This window comes from Phyllobates terribilis, unplaced genomic scaffold (assembly GCF_046119375.1).
Source record: "Phyllobates terribilis strain yellow unplaced genomic scaffold, ASM4611937v1 Scaffold_238__1_contigs__length_3037890, whole genome shotgun sequence".
Lineage (NCBI taxonomy): Eukaryota > Metazoa > Chordata > Amphibia > Anura > Dendrobatidae > Phyllobates > Phyllobates terribilis.
In genome coordinates this window covers 214,471-241,624 of record NW_027362998.1, presented here as the reverse complement: position 1 = coordinate 241,624, position 27,154 = coordinate 214,471, and the positions used below count along the sequence as shown (strand labels likewise).

Genomic DNA, 27,154 nt, shown 5'->3' with positions numbered 1-27,154 from the left:
GCCTCCACAGTCACCAGACCTGAACCCAATCGAGATGGTTTGGGGTGAGCTGGACCGCAGAGTGAAGGCAAAAGGGCCAACAAGTGCTAAGCATCTCTGGAAACTCTTTCAAGATTCTTGGAAGACCATTTCCGGTGACTACCTCTTGAAGCTCATCAAGAGAATGCCAAGAGTGTGCAAAGCAGTCATCAAAGCAAAAGGTGGCTACTTTGAAGAACCTAGAATATAAGACATATTTTCAGTTGTTTCACACTTTTTTGTTAAGTATATAATTCCACATGTGTTAATTCATAGTTTTGATGCCTTCAGTGTGAATGTACAATTTTCATAATCATGAAAATACAGAAAAATCTTTAAATGAGAAGATGTGTCCAAACTTTTGGTCTGTACTGTACGTCTCCAGATTCTGGTTAACTTGCTCCGTCTGCCCATTAGACTGCAGGAAAACGCAGAAGAAAAGGACAAATGGATCCCCAAACGGGTGCAAAATGCCCTCCAAAATTTGGAGACAAACTGCAACCCCCGATCAGAAACAATGTTGGTCGGGATCCCATGTAATCTAATTATTTCTCTGATGAAAACTTGCGCCAAGGATTTGGCATTAGGTAAAGTTGGCAATGCGACAAAATGAGACATTTTACTGAATCTATCAACCACTACAAGGATTACAGTATTCCCCGCCTACACGGGTAGATCTGTGATAAAAATCGACCGATAAGAGAGTCCAAGGTCTACTGGGAATCTCCAAAGGTTGGAGAGCCCCCGACGGACAAGTATAAGGGGTCTTTGAAGGCGCACAGACACTGCAGGTGGCTACGTACTCCCGGACATGCTTATGAGCACCTGGCCTCCAAAAACGCAGAGTAAGCAGATCCATGGTGGCTATATTACCAGTATGTTGGCCAACACCGAATCGTGATGTTCACTGAGGGTTCTAAGACTGAGAATTACAGGAACAAACAGTTTACCAAGTGGACAGGCAGCAGGAAGGCCCTCTGAGCGTCAACAACCTCTCTTTCCAGATCGGAGCATATAGACGCCATAACCACCCCATTTTGAAGAATAGGTAGCGGTTCACACTTGTCTCCTACCCCAGGAAAGCAACGGGACAAGGCATCTGCCTTAAAGTTTTTTGTTCCCCAGCCTATATGTGACAAAGAAGTTAAACCTGGTAAAGAACAATGTCCATCTAGCCTGACAAGGTGTTAAGACGTTTTGCCGATTCCAAGTATACCAGAGTCTTATGATCCGTGACTACCATCACAGGGTGGACCACCTCCTCCAAAAAAATGACGCCACTCCTCAAAAGCCCATTTCATAGCTAAGAGTTCCCTGTTACCAATATCAGAATTTCTCTCTGCAGGTGACAGTTTTTTAGAGAAATAAGCACATAGTTGCCATTTACCAGGAGACAAACCCTGCGACAACACAGCCCCTACTCCCACCTCAGACGCATCGACCTCAACGACAAAAGGTCGAGAGACGTCAGGCTGTATAAGAATCGGCAAAGAATAAAAACACCTTTTCAACGTATCAAATGCCTCCCTGGCAGGACTGGACCACCTGGAGAAGTCTGTCCCATTCTGGTCATATCAGTAAGAGGTTTGGCTACTACCGAAAAATTCTTTATGAACTTGCGGTAGTAGTTGGCGAAACCTAAAAACTTTTGTAACGCCTTCAAATTCTCCGGACGATCCCAATCCAATACCGCCCGGACTTTCACTGGATCCATGCGAAAACGGGTGGAAGACAACATGTTTCCTAGGAAAGGGATCTCCTCAACCGAGAACATACACTTCTCAGGTTTGACATATCATTTATTGTCTCGAAGTATCTGTAATACCTGCCTGACGTGTACCTGGTGTGACTTAAAGTCAGGAGAATAAATTAGTATGTCATCAAGGTAGATAACCACAAACCTGTCTATCATGGCTAAAGATGTCATTGATAAAGTGTTCAAAGATGGTGGGCGCGTTCGTTAACCGTGTCCTTCAGGCGTATTGAACGCGGTCTTCCACTCATCTCCCTCTTTAATACATATGAGATTATACGCCCCCCACTGAGGTCCATCTTAGAGAACCATTTACTCCCGACTATTTGGTTAAAGAGGTCTGGAATGAGCCCAAGAGGATAAGGATCACGGACAGTGATCGCATTGAGTTCACGGAAATCTAGGCAGGGGCGTAACCCCCCATCTTTCTTTAAAAAAAAAAAACACAGTGGCAACGGGGGGAGAGCATGGTCTAATATGACCATTAAAAACAGAAAAAAACTGATAATACTTCCAATACAAGAAATAGGTGTGAACAGGTGCTTACTAGGAGCTGCTACCTCCATAAAATACTAACAAACAAAGCAGCACACTACAACGCTAAGTATGTGAACATGAAATATATGAAATTTGAATAGCATTACTGCTCTAGAAAATAGAAAGAAATCTTAGCGCATAAATTGGCCAATTCATGTGTACCTGGTAGCCACGTTAAGGCGTTTCTCAAAAATACATTGATAGGGTCCTGGTATTTTTGAGTTTTTATTGCAGTAGGATCTTACTTTTCCACACATAAGCAGACGGATGTCCCTTAGAGAGGTATTCACATTGGTAGGGTCCTGGCACTTTGAGAAACGCCTTATCGCGGCTACCAGGTACACATGAATTGGCCAATTTATGCGCTAAGATTTCTCATTTATTTCTATTTTCTAGAGCAGTAATACTATTCAAATTTCATATATTTCATGTTCGTATACTTAGCGTTGCAGTGTACTGCTTTGTTTGTTAGTCTGATATGACTCTTACCCAGTCTTTCCGTGATGTAATCTCTCATGGCCTATCTCTCCGGACCAGAAATATTGTAGTCTGCTCTTAGGCAGCTAAGCCCCAGGCACGAGGTTTATGGCGCAATCATATGGACAATGGGGAGGTAGTTCTTGGCACCCTTGTTCCGAGAAAACATCCCCAAAATCCGACAGGTAACTAGGCATAGACCGGGTATCTACCCTAGCCAACTGGGTACCCAAGCAGTGTCCTTGGCAATACCCACTCCATTTTACAACCTCTGAAGATATAGATCTAGCCAAGAACTCAACCTTTCTCCCAAACTACCTATGCCTGCAACTATGGGGTGCATGGATAGAGGGAATACCTGTTTATGTACCTTAGGGAGAGAGTGGGGTGATTGGATGTGTAACAACAAGATCTTGTGATAATTGTACACCTATCGCTCCCATGGAAACTCCTTCCTCCAATAGCTTTTTTAATTTGTCAGCAAAACTATGTGTGGGATCATAATTCAATTCTTTATAGGACTTCAGTATCCGCTAGAAGGGCCAGATTAAATTTTTTTATATAAACCAGCATTGAGTAGTACCACTGCCCCCACTTTATTCGCCTGACGGATAACTAAATCTTTATTTGCTTTAAGATTGTCCATAGCGAGTCTCTCTTTACTGGCTAGATTAGACAAATAACTCCCATGATCAATTCTACGTTTCAAAAAATGTAAGTCCGACTCCACTAGTTCTTGAAAATCATCCAAAATCGGGGGGCGTGACTGTAAAGGGTAAAAGTATGGATTTTTACCCGATAAGTAAGACTTAGGAAATGCAACGACTACCCTAATTGGGCAATTAATAGGGCCAGGGTTAGAGTGGACTCTATGGATAGATCGAGGATAATAGGGGACAAAATCAAACCACATGGTGCCAATCAGCCCATCCCAGTTTAGCCCCCAATTTGAGGAGATTAAGAGAATTATTAATAGACACCTTCCTATGTTAGAACAGGACAGTAAACTCAAATCCATTCTTTCTGAACCAATACAGTTCTCGGCTACCAGGGAACCCACTTAAAGAAACATCTTGTCCCCTAGTTTGTATTTGGACCATATTCCAGCACAATCAAGAACATGGCTTCACACTAAAGGCTTTTATAGATGCGGCCATAAGATTTGCACATGGAGGTATTTTTCTGATGCCACTAATAAATACATTTTTTCAAAGTTCAGCGGCGTCCAAACACTTCTCACTCCATCATAATGGGGACACATCTAGTTGTAATGTCATTGGTATTGAGAAGGTACCCAGACCACATAGAGGAGGGGACCACCATAGGAAATTATTGAATCGTGAATCCTTGTTGATTTATCTCGTCCAAACACGTACCCCTAATGGCATGAACATCAAACATGATCTTACTTTTTGTGTATTGTAACATCTGTCACTTTTGTATTTTTTGTACTGTGGGTTTTCGGGGTATGTTTTGTGACTATATGCTACTTGTCCATCCACAGATTTTTTTTAACTGATTTAATAAAGATTTCGGATTTTACGAGTTACCTGAAGCTGGACGCATCTCTTTCTCTCTAATCAGTTTCATAGCGGCTCAGTTGGCTCTCCAGGCTCCAGGAACTTCGAGGGTGAGCTGACTTTTTATTTATTGTGTTTTCATCAATGACAATTATTTGTATGGGTCTGGACAGGGTATGTGGGCGGAGGACTTGGGCCTGGACAAACCGAGAGTTGATCAAGTTAAACCCCGCCCCACTGTGCAGAAAGGCTGACACCTCCACCTTAACCCCACCCACATGAACTTCAGCTGGTAGAAAAAGCTGTGTCCTACCCACAGAGGTGATAAGTACACCCAGTTTGCTAACCTTCTCGCAGCCAGGGCCATCTAGTTTTCCGGCGGTTGTTTACTATGGGGACGGGAAGGACACGTACTCAAGAAATGGCCCTTTTTTCCCCACAAAAGAAATACACTCCTAGCTTATGCTGGACTACCGGCAATTTCCCAGAGGAAGATGTCACACCCACCTGCATGGGTGCCTCAGGTGACGCCACACTGACCTCCCTGGACCCCGCACACACACGGGGGTAACTCCCTATGTCACTGGCGAAGACAGCCATCAACTCGAATCGTCAGAGACATGGCTGTCTCAAGGGAGTCAGGAGTCTCATACAGGGCCAAGGAGTACTTCACCCTTACTGTAAGCCCCTCACAGAACAGACTACGGAGTGCGGGGACATTCCACTTGGTATCCGTGGCCCACCTCCTGAACTCCGCGGGCCGGTCTCTCTGCCGAAGTTGGAGCAATGTGAAATCGGCTAAGGAGACGCGATCGGGGTCATCATCTATAATATAACGCTACAAGCGTCCCTCTGTCTGAAGTCTTTATAGACTGTGCAAGCGTGACGCATTTGTAGTGTGTCTTCAGCAAAATGGTGCCAGACAGTGCGGTATGGGCACACAAACACTCCGGCACCACACTCCTCCCCCGGCCTCCGGCAGAACAGGACGCAGCGCTGGAGCACAGGGAAGAAAGGCGAGTTTAAGTGTCTATTTTTTTGTGTGTGTGCAGTGTGATAGGGATGAGGGGTACCATGCATACCAGGCTAAGGATGAGGGGGTACCATACATACCAGGATGAGGGATGGGGTACAATGCATACCAGGATAGGGATGAGGGGATGCCATGCATACCAGGATGAGGGATGGGTTACCATGCATACCAGGATAGGGATGAGGGGGTACCATGCATACCAGGATAGAGATGAGGGGGTGCCATGCATACCAGGATGAGGGATGGGGTGGTACCATGTATACCAGGATAGGGAAGAGAGGGTACCATGCATACCAGGATAGGGATGAGGGGGTACCATGCATAACATGTATACCAGGATGAGGGATGGGGGAGTGCATGAATACCAGGATTGGGGATGAGGTGTACCATACATACCAGGATAGGGATGAGGGGTACCATACATACCAGGATGAGGGGTACCATACATACCAGGATAGGGATGAGGGTACCATACATACCAAGATTGGAGATGAGGGGTGCCATGCATACCAGGATTGGGGATGAGGAGTGCCATGCATACCAGGATTGGGGATAAGGGGCCCATGCATACCAGGATTGGTGATGAGGAGTGCCATGCATACCAGGATTGGGGATGAGGGGTGCCAAGCATACCAGGTTTGGGGACGAAGGGTGCCAAGCATACCAGGTTTGGGGATAAGGGGTGCCATGCATACCAGGATTGGGGATGAAGGGTGCCATGCATACCAGGATTGGGGATGAGGGGTGCCATGCATACCACGTTTGGGGATGAGGGGTGCCATGCATACCACGTTTGGGGATGAGGGGTGCCATGCATACCAGGTTTGGGGATGAGGGGATACCATGCATGCCAGGTTTGGGGATGAGGGGATACCATGCATGCCAGGTTTGGGGATGAGGGGATACCATGCATGCCAGGATAGGGGATGAGGGGGCACCATGGATACCAGGATAGGGATGAAGGGGTACCAAGCATACCAAGATACGGATGAGGGGTTACCATGCATACCAGGATAGAGATGAAGGGGTACCATATACCAGGATAGGGATGAGGGGGTACCATACATACCAAGATAGGGATGAGGGTACCATGCATACCAGGATGAGGGGTACCATACATACCAAGATAGGGATGAGGGATGGGGTGCCATGCATACCAGGATAGGGATGAGGGGTACCATGCATACCAGGATGAAGGATGGGGTGCCATGCATACCAGGATGAGGGGTACCATACATCCCAGAATGAGGGATGGGGTGCCATGCATACCAGGATTGAGGGATGAGGAGTGCCATGAATACCAGAATGGGGGTGAGGGGCCCATGCATGCCAGGAAAAGGCTGAGGGAACCATGCATACCAGGATTGGGGGTGAGGGGTGCCATGCATACCAGGATAGGGATGAGGGGTACCATGCATACCAGGATAGGGATGAGGGGTACCATGCATACCAGGATAGGGATGAGGGGTACCATGCATACCAGGATAGGGATGAGGGGCAGCACAAATACCAGGATGGTGGACCATATACCAATAAAAATGCTCGCCAACCGGGCGTAGAACGGGTTCAATAGCTAGTCATATATAAGGCCCAGAGCCCGAAAAAAATCTCCACCGTCTGAAGTGATTGTGAGTCAGACGGGAGAGAAAATGTCCATGCTTGGGGATCTCCCTGAAGGAGCGAGATTACTATCCCCACCTGTTGCTCCTCTGTACCTGAGGAAACCAGACATAGCCTGAAAGTACAGTTTACAGGCCTCTCTGAAAACCACAAACTTGTCCCGCCCCCCAGAGACCTGTCAGGCAACACGACCTTGGGCTCCACTACGGTTTGTCTGAGAGACGACACTCGTACACCCGCTGTATTAGGGAACTGCAAGACCACCGAGCGTAAATCCACCACCTTCAGACTGAGCTGCTGCAATTGCCTCGTCAGAGCAGTAATAGGATCCATCATGGATCAGAAGAAAAGGTTGCTGTCAGAGATAATGTCATGACACAGCTGTCGGGTGACCAGGGACCAGGGACTCCTACCCTGTCTCTAACTCTAGGGGGCGCCCTAGCTCACCCTATTCCCCAGGATACCTCTGAAGGTGAGGATGCCGGGGCCTCCACCCTCACCCTAACTCTTGAGTTAGCCCTCCATCTGTTCTCTCCCCCCACCCTGATAAGGGGACGCTACTGTGCACAGTAAAACACCAACTGGACAAACAGGGCTACACAGACAGGGGTTAGCAGAAAACTCCAGGCATACAAAATATTCAATCACATATAACAGAGGAAAACACAGGGGTGTGAAGGTAGGGGGATAAACCAAAATGGAGAAGGATAAGGAATTACCACACATACAAACCAGGCAACAGTCACAAATAATTTCTCCTACTCTCCTTCTTATAAGCACTCATTTCCCTCCTTTAGTTATGCAGCAAAAGAACTCTCTGACAAGGATTAGTATCAGAGTCCAGATTATAAAGGTGAAAATTAGTGGCTAACCGAGCTCAGCTGTGAGCACAGGGATTTCCAACACGGCCGTTTAACTTCTGTTCTGACAGAAGAAATAAAACACAATTAAAACGACGGAGAAGTGTTTCTTCTCGGAGCGGGAGTAGGAGCCATCAGAAGCTGAGGTCTTCTGACTCCAAACTGTTACGGTAACCTCGTGACACAGGGTCTGAGAAGAATCTGTGACTTCTCTTTAATTAGTGGTCACTACTCATCTGGGTAGTCATATGTAGGAATCTCTTCTTCAGTTGGTAGGTGGATCTTCCAGGTTGTAAGTTGTATACAAAAGGGCTTGCAATGCCCAAAGTCATTTGTACTGTTTTTGGTGGAAGAGAAGGTTTTGGTCTAGATGCAAAATGGTGGTCACACAATTGTGATATGGTCAGCCTAAATGACAGGTAAACCATCCGCAGCCTGTGACTGAGAAGAATCTGTGACTACTCTTAATTTAGTGGTTACTACTCACCTGGGTAGTCATATGTAGGAATCTCCTCTTTACACCGCTCATCACCCCTCACATATGTCTCTGTAGTATTAATATGCATCAGATCTCCGCCCTGAAACAAATATCGTAAAAGTCACAGACAGAGAAGTCGTATCTATGATCAGCTCTAATCCTGCCATCTCCACCGTTCTCATTACACAAGTATAAACCATATAATACTGGTGGATAAAACAAGACTGAGCACAAGACCTTCACAGCCGTCTACACATCATAGGGGAGATCTCATGACACCTTCTCTCCATCTACCTGATGATCCTGAGGAACATTGGGATCTTCTTGTTTACAGTCCTGTGGAAGAAGAGGACAGGGACATCTCTCTGGTGTTGTCCTCTTACTGGATAGATCTGGAGGAAACACATACAGGGACTGAATTCATTCTTTACATACAGATAATTATAGGCCGTGTGTATTTAGTCCTGTCTATTACCTAGTGATGTGAGGGGCTGGGGAACCTCCATCATGACGTCCTTGTACAGATCTTTGTGTCCTTCTAAATACTCCCACTCCTCCATGGAGAAATAGACAGCGACATCCTGACATCTTATAGGAACCTGACACATACAATGATACCGTCATCTCCTGATCCCTTCATAGCGTTACTGTATAATGTCCCAGCATTCCCAGCAGTGTCACCTCTCCAGTCAGCAGCTCAATCATCTTGTAGATGAGTTCTAGGATCTTCTGGTCATTGATGTCCTCATGTATCAGGGGGTGAGGTGAAGGCCCCGTGATTGGGCTCAGGGGTCTTCCCCATCCCTCAGACACAGGGTCCTGACAGCGCTCACTAGAGGTCTTCACTACTGTGTAATCCTGGTTATGGAGAGACACATTAATAAATCTCCCTCCAGACATTTCCAGAGTCCTCACCTCTCCAGTTCTGTCCATCTGTTATTCCCATAGATAAGAATGATGTAATGTGACGTCATCAGAATCTCTCACCTCTCCAGTAAGCCGGAAGAGGATCTCTAGGGTGAGGTGGAATATCCTCTCCGCCATCTTGTCTCTGTCCATATCCATCCTTGATAGGTGATTCAGAAAAATTCTCTTCTATAGAAGATCTTCACTGAGAGGATCCGATATTGTAGAGACCTGAAAGAGAAGATGATGAGCCGATGTAACATCATAAAAATCCTGTGTAATAATACAATTACTGGAGATAATAAGGGAAACATATGAGGAGATTATTTTCCAGTATTTCGTTTTCTAATAAAACCTATATATTTTAGGCCACACACAACAAGCTGCACCTGAATACAGGTCCACAACGTCCATAACGCTAATTCTCGTCTTATTTACCGACACTGGAATTATATTATATTGAATAATGGGGGCATTATACTGTGTGGGGGCATCATACATCCTGTATAAGGGGCATAATGGGGGCATTACACTGTGTGGGGGCATCATACATCCTGCATAAGGGGCATAATGGGGGCATTACACTGTGTGGGGGGCATCATACATCCTGCATAAGGGGCATAATGGGGGCAATACAATGTGTGGGGGCATCATACATCCTGCATAAGGGGCATAATGGGGGCATTACACTGTGTGGGGCATCATACATCCTGCATAAGGGGCATAATGGGGGCATTACACTGTGTGAGGGCATCATACATACTACATAAGGGGCATAATGGGGGCATTACACTGTGGGGGCATCATACATACTGCATAAGGGGCATAATGGGGGCATTACACTGTGTGGGGCATCATACATCCTGCATAAGGGGCATAATGGGGGCATTACACTGTGAGAGGGCATCATACATACTACATAAGGGGCATAATGGGGGCATTACACTGTGTGAGGGCATCATACATCCTGCATAAGGGGCATAATGGAGGCATTACACTGTGTGGGGGCATCATACATCCTGCATAAGGGGCATAATGGGAGCATTACACTGTGTGGGGGCATCATACATCCTGCATAAGGGGCATAATGGGGGCATTACACTGTGTGGGGGGCATCATACATCCTGCATAAGGGGCATAATGGGGGCATTACACTGTGGGGGGCATCATACATCCTGCATAAGGGGCATAATGGGGGCATTACACTGTGTGGGGCATCATACATCCTGCATAAGGGGCATAATGGGGGCATTACACTGTGTGGGGCATCATACATCCTGCATAAGGGGCATAATGGAGGCATTACACTGTGTGGGGGCATCATACATCCTGCATAAGGGGCATAATGGGGGCATTACACTGTGTGGGGGCATCATACATCCTGCATAAGGGGCATAATGGGGGCATTACACTGTGTGGGGGCATCATACATCCTGCATAAGGGGCATAATGGGGGCATTACACTGTGTGAGGGCATCATACATCCTGCATAAGGGGCATAATGGAGGCATTACACTGTGTGGGGGCATCATACATCCTGCATAAGGGGCATAATGGGAGCATTACACTGTGTGGGGGCATCATACATCCTGCATAAGGGGCATAATGGGGGCATTACACTGTGTGGGGGCATCATACATACTACATAAGGGGCATAATGGAGGCATTACACTGTGGGGGGCATCATACATCCTGCATAAGGGGCATAATGGGGGCATTACACTGTGTGGGGGGCATCATACATCCTGCATAAGGGGCATAATGGGGGCATTACACTGTGGGGGGCATCATACATCCTGTATAAGGGGCATAATGGGGGCATTACACTGTGTGGGGCATCATACATCCTGCATAAGGGGCATAATGGGGGCATTACACTGTGTGGGGCATCATACATCCTGCATAAGGGGCATAATGGGGGCATTACACTGTGTGGGGGCATCATACATACTACATAAGGGGCATAATGGAGGCATTACACTGTGGGGGGCATCATACATCCTGCATAAGGGGCATAATGGGGGCATTACACTGTGTGGGGGGCATCATACATCCTGCATAAGGGGCATAATGGGGGCATTACACTGTGGGGGGCATCATACATCCTGCATAAGGGGCATAATGGGGGCATTACACTGTGTGGGGCATCATACATCCTGCATAAGGGGCATAATGGAGGCATTACACTGTGTGGGGCATCATACATCCTGCATAAGGGGCATAATGGGGGCATTACACTGTGTGGGGGCATCATACATACTGCATAAGGGGCATAATGGGGGCATTACACTGTGGGGGGCATCATACATCCTGCATAAGGGGCATAATGGGGGCATTACACTGTGGGGTCATCATATATCCTGCATAAGGGGCATAATGGGGGCATTACACTATGTGGGGCATCATACATCCTGCATAAGGGGCATAATGGGGGCATTACACTGTGTGGGGGCATCATACATCCTGCATAAGGGGCATAATGGGGGCATTACACTGTGGGGGGCATCATACATCCTGCATAAGGGGCATAATGGGGGCATTACACTGTGTGGGGCATCATACATCCTGCATAAGGGGCATAATGGGGGCATTACACTGTGTGGGGCATCATACATCCTGCATAAGGGGCATAATGGAGGCATTACACTGTGTGGGGGCATCATACATCCTGCATAAGGGGCATAATGGGGGCATTACACTGTGTGGGGGCATCATACATCCTGCATAAGGGGCATAATGGGGGCATTACACTGTGTGAGGGCATCATACATCCTGCATAAGGGGCATAATGGAGGCATTACACTGTGTGGGGGCATCATACATCCTGCATAAGGGGCATAATGGGAGCATTACACTGTGTGGGGGCATCATACATCCTGCATAAGGGGCATAATGGGGGCATTACACTGTGTGGGGGCATCATACATACTACATAAGGGGCATAATGGAGGCATTACACTGTGGGGGGCATCATACATCCTGCATAAGGGGCATAATGGGGGCATTACACTGTGTGGGGGGCATCATACATCCTGCATAAGGGGCATAATGGGGGCATTACACTGTGGGGGGCATCATACATCCTGTATAAGGGGCATAATGGGGGCATTACACTGTGTGGGGCATCATACATCCTGCATAAGGGGCATAATGGGGGCATTACACTGTGTGGGGGCATCATACATACTGCATAAGGGGCATAATGGGGGCATTACACTGTGTGGGGGCATCATACATACTGCATAAGGGGCATAATGGGGGCATTACACTGTGTGGGGGCATCATACATACTACATAAGGGGCATAATGGAGGCATTACACTGTGGGGGGCATCATACATCCTGCATAAGGGGCATAATGGGGGCATTACACTGTGTGGGGGGCATCATACATCCTGCATAAGGGGCATAATGGGGGCATTACACTGTGGGGGGCATCATACATCCTGCATAAGGGGCATAATGGGGGCATCATACATCCTGCATAAGGGGCATAATGGAGGCATTACACTGTGTGGGGCATCATACATCCTGCATAAGGGGCATAATGGGGGCATTACACTGTGTGGGGGCATCATACATACTGCATAAGGGGCATAATGGGGGCATTACACTGTGGGGGGCATCATACATCCTGCATAAGGGGCATAATGGGGGCATTACACTGTGGGGTCATCATATATCCTGCATAAGGGGCATAATGGGGGCATCATACATCCTGCATAAGGGGCATAATGGGGGCATCATACATCCTGCATAAGGGGCATAATGGAGGCATTACACTATGTGGGGCATCATACATCCTGCATAAGGGGCATAATGGGGGCATTACACTGTGTGGGGGCATCACACATCCTGCATAAGGGGCATAATGGGGGCATTACACTGTGGGGCAGTAAAGGGGTCCTGTACTATGAGAACAATACGTTTCCTCCCTTCCTGTCTCCATAGTTGGGTCGTATGTATCTATTACAGGAAACAGAACAAAAACCTTATCATTCTTATAAAGGGGCAACACAAGACCCCAAAGGATTCTCGGTGCTGAAGGGGTTAATGCCCCCTGCGCCCAGTAATGGGGTCTCCACATACCTCCACCTGCAGAGCCGCCACCACATATATGGCTGCTCTGTGCGCACAGGAGCTGTGATGAGGTCACAGGAGGGGAGGAGTCAGGGGTCACATGATCAGGGGCCTCAGTGGATGCAGGACTCTGCTGTGCTGGTTGTCATGATGCTGGATGAGGGGAAGGTTATGTGTGGGGTCAGGAGGGGTTTACAGTGTGGATGTAGCAGAGCCGCGTGTGTACGAGGTGTACGGAGCAGAGCCGTGTGTGTACGAGGTGTACGGAGCAGAGCCGCGTGTGTACGAGGTGTACGGAGCAGAGCCGCGTGTGTACGAGGTGTACGGAGCAGAGCCGCGTGTGTACGAGGTGTACGGGGCAGAGCCGCGTGTGTACGAGGTGTACGGAGCAGAGCCGCGTGTGTACGAGGTGTACGGAGCAGAGCCGTGTGTGTACGAGGTGTACGGAGCAGAGCCGCGTGTGTACGAGGTGTACGGAGCAGAGCCGCGTGTGTACGAGGTGTACGGAGCGGAGCCGCGTGTGTACGAGGTGTACGGAGTGGAGCCGCGTGTGTACGAGGTGTACTGAGCAGAGCCGCGTGTGTACGAGGTGTACGGAGCAGAGCCGCGTGTGTACGAGGCGTACGGAGCGGAGCCGTGTGTGTACGAGGTGTACGGAGGGGAGCCGTGTGTGTACGAGGTGTACGGAGCGGAGCCGTGTGTGTACGAGGTGTACGGAGCAGAGCCGTGTGTGTACGAGGTGTACGGAGCAGAGCCGCGCGTGTACGAGGTGTACGGAGCAGAGCCGCGTGTGTACGAGGTGTACGGAGCAGAGCCGCGTGTGTACGAGGTGTACGGAGCAGAGCCGTGTGTGTACGAGGTGTACGGAGCAGAGCCGCGTGTGTACGAGGTGTACGGAGCAGAGCCGCGTGTGTACGAGGTGTACGGAGCAGAGCCGCGTGTGTACGAGGTGTACGGAGCAGAGCTGTGTGTGTACGAGGTGTACGGAGCAGAGCCGCGTGTGTACGAGGTGTACGGAGCGGAGCCGCGCGTGTACGAGGCGGAGGGAGCGGAGCCGCATGTGTACGAGGCGTACGGAGCAGAGCCGCGCGTGTACGGAGCAGAGTCGCGTGTGTATGAGGTGTACGGAGCAGAGCCGCGCATGTACGAGGTGTACGGGGCAGAGCCGCGCGTGTACGAGGTGTACGGGGCAGAGCCGCGCGTGTACGAGGTGTATGGAGCAGAGCCGCGTGTGTACGAGGTGTGCGGGGCAGAGCCGCGCGTGTACGAGGTGTACGGGGCAGAGCCGCGCGTGTACGAGGCGTACGGAGCAGAGCCGCGCGTGTACGAGGCGTACGGAGCAGAGCCGCGCGTGTACGAGGCGTACGGAGCAGAGCCGCGCGTGTACGAGGCGTACGGAGCAGAGCCGCGCGTGTACGAGGCGTACGGAGCAGAGCCGCGCGTGTACGAGGCGTACGGAGCAGAGCCGCGCGTGTACGAGGCGTACGGAGCAGAGCCGCGCGTGTACGAGGCGTACGGAGCAGAGCCGCGCGTGTACGAGGCGTACGGAGCACAGCCGCGTGTGTACGAGGCGTACGGAGCGGAGCCGTTTGTGTACGAGGTGTACGGAGCGGAGCCGCGCGTGTACGGGGTGTACGGAGCGGAACCGCGCGTGTACGAGGTGTACGGAGCAGAGCCGCGCGTGTACGAGGTGTACGGATCGGAGCCGCGTGTGTACAAGGTGTACGGAGCGGAGCCGCGTGTGTACGAGGTGTACGGGGCGGAGCCATGTGTACGAGGTGTACAGAGCGGAGCCGCGTGTGTACGGAGCGGAGCCGCGCGTGTACGAGGTGTACGGAGCGGAGCCGCGCGTGTACGAGGTGTACGGAGCGGAGCCTGGTGTTTACGAGGTGTACGGAGCGGAGCCGGGTGTGTACGAGGTGTACGGAGCGGAGCCGGGCGTGTACGAGGTGTACGGAGCGGAGCCGGGCGTGTACGAGGTGTACGGAGCGGAGCCGCGCGTGTACGAGGTGTACGGAGCGGAGCCGCGCGTGTACGAGGTGTACGGAGCGGAGCCGCGCGTGTACGAGGTGTACGGAGCGGAGCCGGGCGTGTACGAGGTGTACGGAGCGGAGCCGCGCGTGTACGAGGTGTACGGAGCGGAGCCGCACGTGTACGAGGTGTACGGAGCGGAGCCGCGCGTGTACGAGGTGTACGGAGCGGAGCCGCGCTTGTACGAGGTGTACGGAGCGGAGCCGCGCGTGTACGAGGTGTACGGAGCGGAGCCGCACGTGTACGAGGTGTACGGAGCGGAGCCGCGCGTGTACGAGGTGTACGGAGCGGTGCCGTTTGTGTACGAGGTGTACGGAGCGGAGCCGGGTGTGTACGAGGTGTACGGAGCGGAGCCGGGTGTGTACGAGGTGTACGGAGCGGAGCCGGGTGTGTACGAGGTGTACGGAGCGGAGCCGGGTGTTTACGAGGTGTACGGAGCGGAGCCGCGTGTGTACGAGGTGTACGGAGCGGAGCCGCGTGTGTACGAGGTGTACGAAGCGGAGCCGCGCGTGTACGAGGTGTACGGAGCGGAGCCGCGCGTGTACGAGGTGTACGGAGCGGAGCCGGGCGTGTACGAGGTGTACGGAGCGGAGCCGGGCGTGTACGAGGTGTACGGAGCGGAGCCGGGCGTGTACGAGGTGTACGGAGCGGAGCCGCGCGTGTACGAGGTGTACGGAGCGGAGCCGCGCGTGTACGAGGTGTACGGAGCGGAGCCGCTCGTGTACGAGGTGTACGGAGCGAGCCGCTCGTGTACGAGGTGTACGGAGCGTAGCCGCACATGTGCGAGGTGTATGGAGCGGAGCCGCATGTGTACAAGGTGTACGGAGCGGAGCCGTGTGTGTATGAGGTGTACGGAGCAGAGCAGCGTGTGTACGAGGTGTACGGAGCGGAGCCGCGTGTGTGCGAGGTGTGCGGAGCGGAGCCGCGTGTGTACGAGCTGTGCGGAGCCGCGTGTGTACGAGGTGTACGGAGCGGAGCCGCGTGTGTACGGAGCGGAGCCGCGTGTGTACGATGAGTACGGAGCGGAGCCGCGTGTGTACGAGGTGTACGGAGCGGAGCCGCGTGTGTACGAGGTGTACGGAGCGGAGCCGCTTGTGTATGAGGTGTACGGACAGAGCCGCTTCTGTGCGGGGCGGAGCCGCGTCAGTCATATATATACAGGTGCTTCTCACAAAATTAGAATATCATAAAAAAGTTAATTTATTTCAGTTCTTCATTACAAAAAGTGAAACTCATATATTATATAGAGTCATTAAACACAGAGTGATCTATTTCAAGTGTTTATTTCTGTTAATGTTGATGATTATGGATTACAGCCAATGAAAACACAAAAGTCGTTATCTCAGTGAATTAGAATAATTAACAAAAAACACCTGCAAAGGCTTCCAATGCGTTTAAAAAGGTCCCTTAGTCTGTTTCAGTAGGCTCCTCAGTTATGGGGAAGACTGCTGACTTGACATATGTCCAGAAGGCAGTCATTGACACACTGCACAAGGAGGGTAAGCCACAAAAGGTCATTCCTAAAGAAGCTGGCTGTTCACAGAGTGCTGTATCTGAGCATATTAATGGAAGGTTGAGTTGAAGGAAAAAGTGTGGTAGAAAAAAGTGCACAAGCAACCGGGATAACTGCCGCCTTGAAAGGATTGTTAAGAAAAGGCCATTCAAAAATTTGGGGGAGACTTACAAGGAGTGGACTGCTGCTGGAGTCATTGCTTCAAGAGCCACCACACACAGACGTATCCAGGACATGGCCTACAAGTGTCGCATTCCTTGTGTCAAGGCACTCATGACCAATAGACAACGCCAGAAGCATCTTACCTGGGCCAAGGAGAAAAAGACCTCGACTGATGCTCAGTGGCCCAAGGTGTTGTTTTCAGATGAAAGTAAATTTTGCATTTCATTTGGAAATCAAGGTCCCCGAGTCTGGAGGAAGAGTGGAGAGGCCACAATCCAAGCTGCTGGAGGTCTAGTGTGAAGTCTCCACCATCAGTGATGGTTTGGGGGGCCATGTCATCTGCTGGTGGAGGTCCACTGTGTTTTATCAAGACCAAAGTCAGCGCCGCCGTCTACCAGGAAATTTTAGAGCAATTCATGCTTCCCTCTGCCGACAAGCTTTTTGGAGATGGAAATGTCATTCTCCAGCAGGACTTGGCCCCTGTCCACACTGCCAAAAGTACCAATACCTGGTTTACACACAACAATATCACTGTGCTTGATTGCCAGCAAACTCGCCTGACCTTAACCCCATAGAGAATCTATTATAGAAAGTCTATGGGGTATTGTCAAGAGGAAGATGAGAGACACCGAACCCAACAATGCAGACGAGCTGAAGGCTGCTATCAAAGCCACCTGGGCTTCCATAACACCTCAGCAGTGCCACAGGCTGATCCCTCCATGCCACATTGCCCCATTGATGCAGTAATTGATGCAAAAGGAACCCTGACCAAGTATTGAGTGCATTTACTGAATATACATTTCAGGAGGCCAATATTTTGGATTTTAAAATAATTTTTCAAGCTGTTGTTATAAAGTATTCTAATTTATTGAGATAATGACTTTTGTGTTTTCATTGGCTGTAAGCCATGATCATCAACATTAACAGAAATAAACACTTGAAATAGATCCCTCTGTGTGTAATGACTCTATATAATAGATCCCTCTGTGTGTAATGACTCTATATAATAGATCCCTCTGTGTGTAATGACTCTATATAATAGATCCCTCTGTGTGTAATGACTCTATATAATAGACCCCTCTGTGTGTAATGACTCTATATAATAGATCCCTCTGTGTGTAATGACTCTATATAATAGATCCCTCTGTGTGTAATGACTATATAATAGATCCCTCTGTGTGTAATGACTCTATATAATAGATCCCTCTGTATGTAATGACTATATAATAGATCCCTCTGTGTGTAATGACTCTATATAATAGATCCCTCTGTGTGTAATGACTCTATATAATAGATCCCTCTGTATGTAATGACTATATAATATATGAGTCTCACATTTTGTATTGAAGAACTGAAATAAATTAACTTTTTGATGATATTATAATTTTGTGAGAAGGACCTGTACATGTACAGCACATGCCGTGTCTTTCCCTTTGGTGCGAGCTGAGACCGGACCTTTCCGGGTCTCGACAGCTGATCTGTACAGCTGTCATGTGCGCCTAACAGCCACAGGTGGAATCGTGATCCACCCGCGGCTGTTATCATGTTATAAGCCTCTGTCAATCTCTGACAGCGGCATTTAACATTGTTGCGGTGGAAGGTCGTCATAAGTCCTGTCCATCGGCGCGAGTGTTACATGAGAATAAATTCAGGTCATTCTCCGCACATAAGAGCTGATGAGTGGGCATGAATGTTTGACATCTGTGCCATCCTCCAAAACTTTGAGGATTCCAGCAAGATGGCAAGCGGTGATGACGTCATAATTTACGTCACCTTCTCGCTTCTCTGTCTATTGAAACGCTTGCTGTTCACAATTAACGAGGAGGCATTGCAGGTGGAACAAGGAACTATACAGGGCTACACAGCCCAGCCTCATCTCCATGCGGATTGGTTGATAATGAGGGGGAGGAGAAGAACAAGGACAGTCGTCCTCTTGGTGAGGACAGGGAAGTCTTGGCTGTCTCAGAAGTCTTGATACCCCTCTTTAAGTCTGTGGGAAAGCTGTAGGAGTTTCACTTAATGATGACCTTCAGTGGCCTAAACCGTGGCTTTGCTTATGCATGTTATTCTCAAAACACATTGCAGATCAGGCCATTGCCCAACTCTGTGGTCATGAAATTCAAGTTGTCAAGAAAGATATTTGTGTGTGACTAAGCACCACCGAGAAGTGTGAGATGATGTTGGACGGGCTGCCATTGCTTATGGAACAAGCTGCATTACTGGACTTCCTGGGAGAAATGACAGCCGGAGTGGATACGGTTTCCCTCTATGCCAGTCCTTTTACCGACCTAAACAATATGGCTGAGGTGAAATACAACTGTCATTGGGAAGCAGTGTCTGACTGAAGAACATTGAGCCCACCAAAGGATTTGATTCTGAGGGACCACCTTTCTCTCCCACTCAAGAGCCCCATAGCAGCTGAAAGGTTTGCGCTATGAACTCTCCTGAAGGAGTAGCCAGGGTTCTTTGGTGGATCCATCCAACCCTGCCGAAAAGCAGCCCTGGCTAAGAAAAGTCTGTGTGAAGGTTCCCGGACACTGTAAGGCTGCTTTTTTGCTGAGGAGGGAACCGGAGATCCTAGGGAAGCCCCTGCAAACGCAGGGAGAACATACAAACTACTTCCAGATGTTGTCTTTGGTGGCATTTGAACCTAGGACTCTGGCAATGCAAGGCTACAGTGCTAACCACTGAGCTACCATACTGCTCTCTCTGTTCTCCCTCTGATATCTAACATGCTGGAGAAACTTGCACCTACTGGCACTGTCTTCAGCTCCTTTATGAGAAACTATTGTTTGGGCAGCCACTGAGTCTACCAAATAAAATTCCTGAGAAGGAAATTGAGGATGGCTTTGCTACTGGTACTGGGGGCAGTGCTAATACCATGGTGTCGTGCCATAATTCACTGGAAACATTCCAGGCTGGTTGGAGACAAGCTCATTCCCACAGAAAAGTACCAGCAGCAAGCTAAGGAGATGGTGGCCTCTATCATCATAAAGGAGTTAGCTCGTTGTCTAGGAGACCAACCACCGCTGCTGTCTACCTTGTGAACATTGTGTTGAAGCTTGCAAGGTGTCACAGGTTTACGGTGACACAGAGGAGCCAGAAGACCGCAGCGTCTTATTCCTCCCACTCCTGCAGTCATTAGAAGCCTTTCGCCTTCATATTAATCGGTGCAGGGGTTAATCTGCTCATTTGTCAGCTCCTGGAAGCTTACCATGATTTAGGCTCTCGGCAGATTTGTCCCGTGCATCTCCCATACTGTGTATTGCTGTACCCCAACACATGAGACTGTCGCCTACGGTGGAAACCTGGAAAAGGAAGATGAAGATCCACTTCTTCTGACAAGCGTACAATCTGCGGTAACCCTCGCTCCAGCATACCGCTGAACGACTAGCTGTACCCTGACCTACTGTACCCTCACCCATCCCTTGTAGTTTGTTTGTGCGCCCTCGCGGGCAGGGTCCTCTCTCCTCTTGTACCAGTCGGTAACCTCTTTTCACATGTAAAGCGCCACGGAATAAAAGTCGCTGTAGTAAAAATAATAATTATAGTACTTGTACTCTGGGTCAATTGATGGCACTTTCCTGGTGTCTACACCTAATTTGATGTGATTTGTCAGCTTTTGGGCCCGTTTGAAGGTGTTGTATATGTGTTTGTTTTTGCCTCCCATTGAATCCTATGGTGTTCGGTGGATATTCCGCAAATAAATCGGCGAATATTGCAGATTCGACGAAAGTAATCCGAACTGAATATCGAAACATTCGCTCTAGAGATTACTTTATTCACACAGATACAAAGGACTTTATTCACACAGATACGGATGATTTTATTCATACAGATACAGTTGACTTTATTCACACAGATACAGATAATTTTATTCATACAGATACAGTTGACTTTATTCATGCAGATACAGAGGACTTTATTCAATACATAGGACTGTATTCACACAGATACAGAGGACTTTATTCACACAGATACATAGGACTGTATTCACACAGATACAGATGACTATTCATACAGATACAGAGGACTTTATTCACACAGATACAGAGGACTTTATTCACACAGATACAGAGGACTGTATTCACACAGATACATAGGACTTTATTCACACAGATACAGAGGACTTTATTCACACAGATACAAATGACTTTATTCACACAGATACAAATGACTTTATTCACACAGATACAGAGGACTTAATTCACACAGATACAGATGACTTTATTCACAGAGATACAGAGGACTTTATTCACACAGATACAGATGACTTTATTCACAGAGATACAGAGGACTTTATTCACAGAGATACAGAGGACTTTATTCACACAGATACAGAGGACTTTATTCACACAGATACAGATGACTTTATTCACACAGATACAGAGGACTTTATTCACACAGATACAGAGGACTTTATTCACACAGATACAGGGGACTTTATTTACACAGATACTGAGGACTTTATTCACACAGATACAGAGGACTGTATCCACACAGATATAGAGGACTTTATTCACACACATACAGAGGACTTTATTCACACAGATACAGAGGACTCTATTTACACAGATACAGAGGACTCTATTTACACAGATACAGAGGACTTTATTCATACAGATACAGAGGACTTTATTCACACAGATACAGAGGACTGTATCCACACAGATATAGAGGACTTTATTCACACACATACAGAGGACTTTATTCACACACATACAGAGGACTTTATTCACACACATACAGAGGACTCTATTTACACAGATACAGATGACTTTATACACACAGATACAGAGGACTTTATTCACACAGATACAGAGGACTTAATTCACACAGATACAGAGGACTTTTCAGGTTCTTATTTGAGGCATTGTTATCAGCGATTAGGTGTTGTAGCTAATTAGAAGTGCGGATCCAGAAAACAATGACGTCCAGGAGACACAGTGACTCCATCTCATCCATATAACAAGGGGCCGTCAGCGCACAGGACAGATTCCCGTTTTTCCTGCTGTCAGACAGAGGCAATGACGAGAAGCTCAATGACGAGAAGCTCAATGACGAGAAGCTCAATGACGAGAAGCTCAATGACTGTGTGATATAGATAGAGGATAATAGAGTAATGTAATAAATGTAGATCATTCACAGATCTCATCACGGCCCCATTGGGGAACACAATCTCCATTCTCTATTATCTGTGGTGTGGAAGGAAACACGAGTAACCGAAGAAAACACACGGAAACGGGCGGAGCAGACATTCTCATCGGAGATGTTCTAGATGGTGGTATTGGAACGCTGGATGGGAGGCGGGCCATGATATAAAGATAATGATAATACATAGATTCAAATAAATTATATTTGATATATAAAGGAATATAGAAATTGATAGAAGATGGAGGAGAATGATATATATATATCTATAATCTATCCATATATCTATTAACTATCTAATTATCTATCTATAGCAAAAAATAAGAGACAGCACACCATATTGAGTGAACAAAAAAGTGTTGTTCAAGGGCCCATCATGGCTGGCCATGGTGTGCTGCCTCCTATTTTATGCTTTATATTGAATGTTGGTCATCGGGGGGGCTTTGCACCTAAACGTTGGATGCTGGTGCTGCTTCTATTTTTTTTTCCAAATATCTATCTATTAGCTATCTATATACAGTATATATATATATATTTATCTGTTATCTATCTACCTATCTAATTATCTATCAGTCTATGTATTGTGGTAGATCGCTCACTCAGCTGCACACGGAGGTAGTTGTTCTGGTTGGTTTATTAAAATTCAGCATAAACCAACACTGAGTCCATAAAAGAAAACACCAACACAGCCCGCTGGGCAAACAGGAAAACAAGACAAAATGGCAACACAAGAGCACAGTCTTTGTGGTAGCAGGGATCCGCCTGCTCAGAGTTCAGACACTCCATGTGTTAGAACTCTCCTGTTTTTGCCTATCTAATCCTGCTTCTCCCTTCTGGCCTTGCTGGACTTCATTGTAATTTCTACTCTTAAGCTAGCCTGGTGCTTTGTTACCTTTCTCAGTCAGTTTAGCTAGGTCTTTTGACCTCTATGTTCTATGTTGTTTGTTTGTCTTTTTACTGCTACAATTTCTGCTAGGAGGTGTCCATCTTTCTCCCAGTCCCTAGTTCTTGTAGGGATCCCTCCCTCACATCTATAGGTCTTCGTTCAGACTAGCTGAGTACTTTAGCGGGTCTGATCGCAGGATCAGGTTCCCCGTTACATCGTACGGATCTAGCTTAGTTCTATTGTAGGGACAGATCTCCTGCCTTTCCTTAGTGCTTGTAGCAGATCATAACAGTAAGTCCAGCCCAAAAAATTTCTCTAAGGAAAGACCTCCAGTTTCCATCATGGTGTCGGTTCAGGATTTGGCTCAACGCCTGCAGGGACTCTCTCTGGAGGTGGCCGAGCTCCAGGAACACGTGAGTAGCTGTTCTGGAGCGCATTTTGTGGAGCCAAAGGTACAATTGCCTGATTTATTTTTTGGTGAACAACAAGATTTTTTTTCCTTTAAAAATGCTTGTTTATTGTATTTTCGTTTGAGACCCAGATCCTCTGGTGATGAATCACAGCGCATAGGGTTCATAATGTCACTTTTGCGCAAAGAACCTCAGGGATGGGTCTTTTCTCTCCAACCTAGTGATCTGTGCTTTAGATCAGTGGATAGTTTTTTTACTGCTTTGGGGTTGTTGTATGATGATCCTGATCGTGTCTCATCAGCTGAGACGGAATTGAGACATTTGAGGCAGGGATCAGGTAATGTGGAAAATTATTGTACTCACTTCCATCGGTGGTCTGCTCAGGTGGGGTGGAACGATTCAGCTCTGAAAAGTTTGTTTCTTGCTGGGCTAGGTGAAAGGGTTAAGGATCTGCTGATTGGTTATCCTACACCTGGAAACTTGCAGGAGGCAATGCAATTAGCTATACGGGTGGACAGGTGACTGCGTGCAAGGGTTAATGAGAGTAAATCCTCTGCCATGTCAGCTCCGAGTCTTGAGAGGGTCTGTACTGACACTGGAGAGCCGATGGAGATTGGGGCGATGTCACCACGCTCTCAGGAAAAAGACCGCAGGTTTTCTGAAGGTTTGTGCTTTTATTGCGGCAAATCTGACCATTTCATTAAGAACTGTGTGCTTCGTATGAACAAAGAAAAAAAAAGGTCAGTTATGCCCGTATAGCCTGTTTAAACACTAAGGGTGTATTTCTTTCTGCTACTACCGCAGCTCAGGAAGAATTAATTGAATTTCGGGTATTTGTGGATTGTGGTTCAGCTCTGAATGTGATTGATGGGGGATTCTTGGAAAAACTTAATTTAAAACCCAAACCTTTGTCATCCCCTATTGCCGTGGTTTCTGTCGATGGCTCTCCCTTGAAATGTGTTACTCACAAGGTTTATGAATTTCCCCTCACTATTAATGGTATTCACCAAGAAAATTTGGATTTGGTGGTATTAAATAATTTGCCTTCTCCAGTAGTTTTGGGGTTGCCCTGGTTAAAATTGCACAATCCTGTACTGGATTGGACTACCAATGAAATTAAGTCCTGGAGCCCTAAGTGTTATGACAAGTGTTATAATGGGCGCATTTCTGCTGTGGATAAAGGGGAATTACCTGTACCTATTCAGGATTTTTGGAAAGTTTTTTCTGAGGAGGAGTCGCAAATTTTGCCTCCCCATAGAGACTACGATTGTATCATTGAATTTGTCCCTGGAGCGACTCTTCCTAAAAGTCGTTTATTTAATCTGACTATTCCTGAGAGAAAGGCTTTGGAGGAATACATACAGACGAGCTTGGCCGCCGGTCATATCAGACCCTCTAAGTCACCTGTGGCTGTTGGATTTTTTTTTGTTAAAAAAAAGGACGGCGGTTTATGTCCTTGCTTGGACTTTCACGAGATTAATAAAATTACTGTACGCAATCCCTATCCACTGCCATTGATTCCTGATTTGTTTAACCAGTTAGTGGGGGCCAAGTGGTTCTCTACAATTGATCTCCGGGGGGCATACAATTTGTTGCGCATGAAGGAGGGTGATGAATGGAGGACTGCTTTTAACACTCCTGTGGGTCATTTTGAGAATTTGGCTATGCCTTTTGGTCTTACCAATGCACCAGCATTTTTTCAGAATCCTATTAATGACATCCTTAGACCTTTGATCGGCAAAAATGTGGTTGTGTATTTGGATGACATTTTGATTTATTCGCCTGACCTGGAGTCTCATTGGCGGAGCGTACGTGAGGTATTGCAGTTATTGATTGACAATTCGCTTTTTGCTAAGCTGGAGAAATGTGAGTTCGCTGTAAAGAGAGTTAGTTTTTTGGGCTACCTTATCTCCAGCGAGGGCTTTGAGATGGACCCGGTGAAAGTTCAAGCTGTGCAGGAATGGCCTAGGCCTATTGGTTTGAAATCGATACAGAGGTTTTTGGGTTTCGCCAATTATTACAGAAAATTCATTAAAAAAATTTCTATCATTGTTAAACCACTGACCGATCTCACCAGGAAAGGTTCTAATACGGTTCAGTGGACTACTGAGGCCATTGAAGCTTTTGTGTTTCTAAAGGAGAGGTTCACCTCTGCCCCCATCCTTATGCAGCCTGATGTGACTAAGCCGTTTTTGGTTGAGGTTGATGCTTCTTCTGTGGGGGTCGGTGCGGTGTTGTCTCAGGAAAACAAGGATGGAGTACATCCCAGTGCCTTTTTTTCAAAAAAAATTTCTGAGACTGAACTTAATTACGATATTGGTAATCGGGAATTGTTGGCTATTAAACTCGCATTTGAACACTGGCGTCATCTCTTGGAAGTTGCTGATTTTCCCATTCAGGTTTTCACTGATCATAAAAATCTGATCTATCTTGATGCTGCCAAGCGCTTGAATGCCCGTCAGGCTAGGTGGGCACTTTTTTTTTGCGGTTTAATTTTTCCGTTACTTACATCCCGGGTACCAAGAATGTTAAAGCTGATGCTTTGTCTCGCAGCTTTTCTCCCATGGTCGGTGCTGAGGAGGAGGAGAGCATTTTACAAGAAGGTGTTGTGATAGCAGCATTGGACTCCGTGTTGGAAGATGAGATTCTTAAAGCTCAGGAGAATGCCCCATCTAACACTCCCCATGGGAGGTTGTTTGTGCCTAGGACCTTTAGGAGAGATTTGTTTGTTGAGTGTCATGAGTCTCGGTTGGCAGGTCATCCTGGAATTTCTGAGACCAAGAGACTTGTGGGTCGCAGTTTTTGGTGGCCTGGATGGCAGAAGGAGGTCATTAAGTGGGTGTGTCAATGTACTGTGTGTGCTAGATCTAAGTCTTCACATACTCCTGCTGTGGGGTTGCTTTGCCCTCTGGAGGTTCCTAGTGCACCTTGGACACATCTGGCTATGGACTTTGTTACTGACCTTCCCCCCTCTGAGGGTTTCACGGTCATCTGGGTGGTCGTGGACCGTTTTAGCAAGGTGTGTCACTTGGTTCCCTTCATCAAACTGTCCTGCACTAAGACACTCGCTAAGGCCTTTGTCAAGGAGATTGTCAGACTCCATGGTGTTCCTACTGACATTGTTTCTGATAGGGGACCTCAGTTCGTGGCTCGTTTTTGGCGTGCCTTTTGTGACAGGCTGGGAGTTCATTTGTCATTTTCATCTGGATATCATCCTGAGTCTAATGTCCAGACAGAAAGGAAGAACCAGGATGTTGAGCAGTTGTTGCGTTGTTTTGTGGCAGACAATCAAGAGGGGTGGTCTGAGTTTCTGCCGCTTGCTGAATTTGCTCTTAACAACCATACATCCTCTTCTGCTGGGTGTTCGCCTTTTTTTTGTTGTTCTGGGAGACATCCGTCTTTTGGGTCATTTTCCAAATTGGTATCGACTGTGCCTGAGGAGGAGAGTTTTTCCGGTGATTTGGAAAGAGTTTGGACGGATGTGCGTGGTAATCTTCAGGAGGCTAACAAAAAATCGAAGAGGTACTTTGACAGGAAACGTCAAGAGGTTTTGTTTACGGTTGGTGACATGGTTTGGTTGTCCTCTAAGAATCTGCGGTTGAGGATTTCTTCTAAAAAATTGTATCCCAAGTTTGTAGGGCCCTTTAAGGTGCTTCAGGTAGTTAACCAATCTGCTGTTAGGTTGGAGGTTCCTACCTCCTGGAAGATTAATCCGGTGTT

General features: G+C 47.7%; 1 protein-coding gene across 1 annotated transcript in view; it reads right to left on the bottom strand.

Moving 5' to 3' along the window:
- LOC141217355 (uncharacterized) overlaps nt 1-13,355 on the bottom strand; it is a 29,785-nt gene extending 16,430 nt beyond the window's left edge. Inside the window, exons 1-6 of the mRNA XM_073665783.1 lie at nt 13,291-13,355; nt 9,284-9,433; nt 8,978-9,154; nt 8,772-8,895; nt 8,591-8,688; nt 8,306-8,396 (exon numbers count right to left, since the gene is read on the bottom strand). Coding sequence (XP_073521884.1) covers nt 8,306-8,396; nt 8,591-8,688; nt 8,772-8,895; nt 8,978-9,154; nt 9,284-9,361 — 568 coding nt within the window. The 5' untranslated portion in view covers nt 9,362-9,433; nt 13,291-13,355. The remainder of the gene's footprint in view (nt 1-8,305; nt 8,397-8,590; nt 8,689-8,771; nt 8,896-8,977; nt 9,155-9,283; nt 9,434-13,290) is intronic.
- Nucleotides 13,356-27,154: the final 13,799 nt, after the last annotated feature.